The 3,489-nt window shown below is 36.1% G+C and overlaps 1 protein-coding gene across 2 annotated transcripts; it reads left to right on the plus strand.

The window, feature by feature from the left end:
- The first annotated feature begins 235 nt into the window (after positions 1 to 235).
- LOC106759832 (transcription factor bHLH137) lies at positions 236 to 3,207 on the plus strand. Of its 2 annotated transcripts, none has more exons than XM_022780576.1 (8): positions 236 to 715; positions 1,048 to 1,230; positions 1,349 to 1,414; positions 1,632 to 1,730; positions 1,821 to 1,904; positions 2,001 to 2,195; positions 2,308 to 2,444; positions 2,543 to 3,207. In XM_022780576.1, exons 1-7 carry the CDS (start codon positions 374 to 376, stop codon positions 2,398 to 2,400), a joined length of 1,062 nt encoding a protein of 353 aa, XP_022636297.1. In that variant the 5' UTR covers positions 236 to 373; the 3' UTR covers positions 2,401 to 2,444; positions 2,543 to 3,207. The 2 variants fall into 2 exon arrangements, with proteins under 2 accessions (XP_022636297.1, XP_014498665.1); XM_014643179.2 differs by having other exon boundaries at positions 237 to 715; positions 1,632 to 1,700.
- Positions 3,208 to 3,489: the final 282 nt, after the last annotated feature.

Here is a 3,489-nt window from a genome sequence, read left to right on the forward strand (position 1 = left end):
TAGACCGTGTTATTATTTTTAAGGGTTCCCAACAAACAAACCACTTGGAAAAGTATCATAATCTTTCCTATTTATGATAATTGGAGTGCCATTTATTATTATGACTAATGTGAGAGAAAACAAATTGATGACATTAGACCAGTCAAATGTACTGCCTCTGCTGCATGAGAAAGAGTTACTTACTGCTTTTAAAGATTTCTAACATTTGATGTCCTCAGATCTGTATATATAGAGACTACACACCCTTTTAATTTTGTCACAGACCATCCTTTCCTGACTCCTCCACACCACTGCATCCCTTTCTTTCATTACTTTCGTTCTTCATAACTTCCATTTCCAACCCAAAGAAACACACACTCTCTCTCTTTCCCACATGGCAGGTTTTTCATACCAGTACCATCCTTTTCTGGTTGATCCTGCATTCTTCCCCAGCAACATGAACACCACTTCTTCTCCTCCTCCTCCCCAGTTTCACCTCTCTCAGGAAACATCTTTTAATGTCACAAACCAGGAGACTAGCTGTGTTGACCAAAGCTCCAAGATCTCCATCAGTGACAATGAGCCTTCAGTCACAAAAAACCTTAGCCCTCAGTCCTCTGTGGTGGTGGACAAGCTTGAGACCGGTGAACAGGTCACTCAGAAGGTGAACACTCCGGCGTTCAAGAAAAGAAGAACCAGAAATGGATCTTCCTTGACTAGTAACACTCAATCCAAGGTAAATAATTCGAGTTTAATTTCTTTATACTCACAAAGTTTCATTATGTGAATCCAGCTGAAATCATTCTTGCTATAGCAACTTTTAAGGTATTCGTTATAAAATTTATAAACTTAATGTACGGAGTTTGTTGCTGCTAGACTATACTATATAACTTTTAACAGTAGATAATGAATGGTTTATGTTCTAGCTTTATTTGTTTGTTTTCAGAAAATGTTGTAGCTTTATTAATTATGCAAGTTTGGTGCATTTTTCCAGCATTAATTTGCCATACTATAATTAGAGTGTAATGTGTTAACCAAATTAGTATTGTTTTTTGTTTATTATTCTAGGATACTGCAACAGAAGGAAGAACCAAGAAACAAAGGAAGAACAATGGTGGGGTGAAAGAAGAGGACAAGGCAAAAGAAGAGAAGAAGGAGCAGAGAAAATGCCCTGAAGAGCCCCCAACAGGCTATATCCACGTCAGAGCAAGAAGGGGTCAGGCAACGGATAGCCACAGCCTTGCGGAGAGGGTACTGTACTCTCTTAACAACTTGAAATTATCTATGGCTGTGGGGCCCACTAATGTGCTGGCTGCCTTGAGTTTTATCTTCATGTCTCATTCTAATGTTGCAAGAAAATGGATTTCAGGTGAGAAGAGAGAAGATAAGTGAAAGGATGAAGGTGCTGCAACGGCTTGTGCCAGGCTGTGATAAGGTAGGTAAAGTAGCACTTCATGTCACACTTCTGTAGGACCAATAATTTTATTTTCCTTAAAAATAATATTGAAATAAGTTTATGACTTAACAACAACTCCATTGTTATTCTTTGTGTGATTTCTGAAATGTGGTTGTGTTCTTGTAAGAACTGCCCTTTATACTTTAGTTTTTTCCCATTTCTTCTGACAGCTTCATATGGTTTGGTTTTTATCTAGGTGACTGGAAAGGCCCTTATGTTGGATGAAATAATCAATTATGTTCAGTCTTTACAGAATCAAGTTGAGGTACCCTTAACGGATTCAATTGTTTTTCTGGTTAATACTTCACCTTGATTATTCATCATCAATTAGTCATATACCATTTGTATTATTCTAACAAGCTAGCTATGCCTGTAATTTCTGCAGTTTTTATCAATGAAGCTTGCTTCCGTGAATCCCATGTTTTATGACTTGTCAACGGACCTAGATACCCTCTTGGTTAGACCAGATGTGAGGATTGATAAAGAAAATTAACAATTTCCATGTTGACTGATCAAGTTAAACATGTCTAATCATGAGCTAACATGGTCTCTTTGAACTTTTCAGAAACTAAATAGCATGGCATCACCATCACCACTACCATGTGTGTCACATTGCAACAGCCCCAACCAAGCCACAACTTTTGCTGATACAACCACCATGACCCCCACCAACATTTTTCACAATGCCAGTGACTATCTTTTGGATAATTCAGCTTCATTTTTTCTTCAAGGCCAGAGGTCAACTATGTTCTCTGAGGAGGTATAAACGCAAGTAACCAATTTTCAATGTTAGAAAAAGAAAAAAAAAAAAAGGTTTTCTACACTACTACTACTACTACCATTATTGTTGCTGACAAAAACATCATTTTCAGGATACCGGTAGTCATTTCTGGGACGCAGAGGACCAGCGACAAAAGTTTCTTCATCCATATGGATTCAGCAACAACTTATGTTCCTTTCATTAATAATTTTTTTTCCCAAAGCTGCCCTAAAAAATTACGAAATTGATGTAAGTTTTCACACCCTACCTCGTATTAAAACATTATAATATAACTCAATGATATATGTTTCTGAGTCTGACCCTTTTTTTTAATAAAACTTCCTCAGGGTTTAGCTTTTACACTAGGTAAGAAAATCCAAAGATGAGCGAGAATGAGCCAAAAGGAAATTAGACATTAGGAGAAAAAACCAAAGCTACGCTTGGTATCGGTATAAGTACATCATTTCAGTTGAAGAAAAGGGTAATTGGTGGCGTAAAGAGTCTGGTTTGGTTCCTAGTCCATCAGATTAAAGTGACCTTTGAAGATGAATAAAGGGAACCAAAGTTAATGGATGAAGAACCAAAAGGACAGAAAATACCGACCAAATAAGACCATATCTTTTCTAGATCCATTGTTCTGTTCCAGTGATTTTTGACTCTCCAAGGACTTATGATGCACAAAATCCGAGAGACTATCAATCCCATACACAGAGCAATGTCAAGTAAATTATCAAAGTATTGATTCTTGTGGTGGCAGTTATTCTGTTGGTACAGTTAATTTCACCATTATTGAGAAACGAGGGTTGATGCTACTGATTATGTTCTTGAAATGACTGGCCATGCATTTGTTTCTTGGTCTAGTTAGCTTTTATGTATATGTATCTGCAGAATCTTCATAGTTTTGGCATCATTATGATTATTGTTGTTGTATATTTATCCATCCACAGCCAAAGTTTCTATAACTAGATATTCAACCTCAAACTGTCAGAGTTTAAAAATTAATAATGATTAATTTTCGTATAATATGAATCATTATTTTCTTTAAAATTTAATCTGACGCTGCTTAACGAACCAATGCATGCGCGTATATATATGTTCCACTCATAAGAAAATTCGGTGTAGTTGTAATATTGATAGAGAAGTCATATTCATGTATCAATGGTAGAGTCGTGATCATTTTATATTGCTAATTATATACAAGTTATAACCAAGGAGTGTGTACTTGCGTTACTCCATTAAAATATTGGTCATTTTCGTTTAATTTCAAAGCTAATAAATTTACTTAGCCTGTTTA

This window comes from Vigna radiata, chromosome 5, assembly GCF_000741045.1.
Source record: "Vigna radiata var. radiata cultivar VC1973A chromosome 5, Vradiata_ver6, whole genome shotgun sequence".
In the NCBI taxonomy this organism is placed as follows: domain Eukaryota; kingdom Viridiplantae; phylum Streptophyta; class Magnoliopsida; order Fabales; family Fabaceae; genus Vigna; species Vigna radiata.

Coding starts and splice junctions, on each gene's coding strand:
- LOC106759832 (XM_022780576.1), top strand. CDS start 374: ATGGCAGGTTTTTCATACCAGTACCATCCTTTTCTGGTTGATCCTGCA. Junction 1,415..1,631: donor TTGTGCCAGGCTGTGATAAG/GTAGGTAAAGTA, acceptor GTTTTTATCTAG/GTGACTGGAAAGGCCCTTAT. Junction 2,196..2,307: donor CAACTATGTTCTCTGAGGAG/GTATAAACGCAA, acceptor CATCATTTTCAG/GATACCGGTAGTCATTTCTG.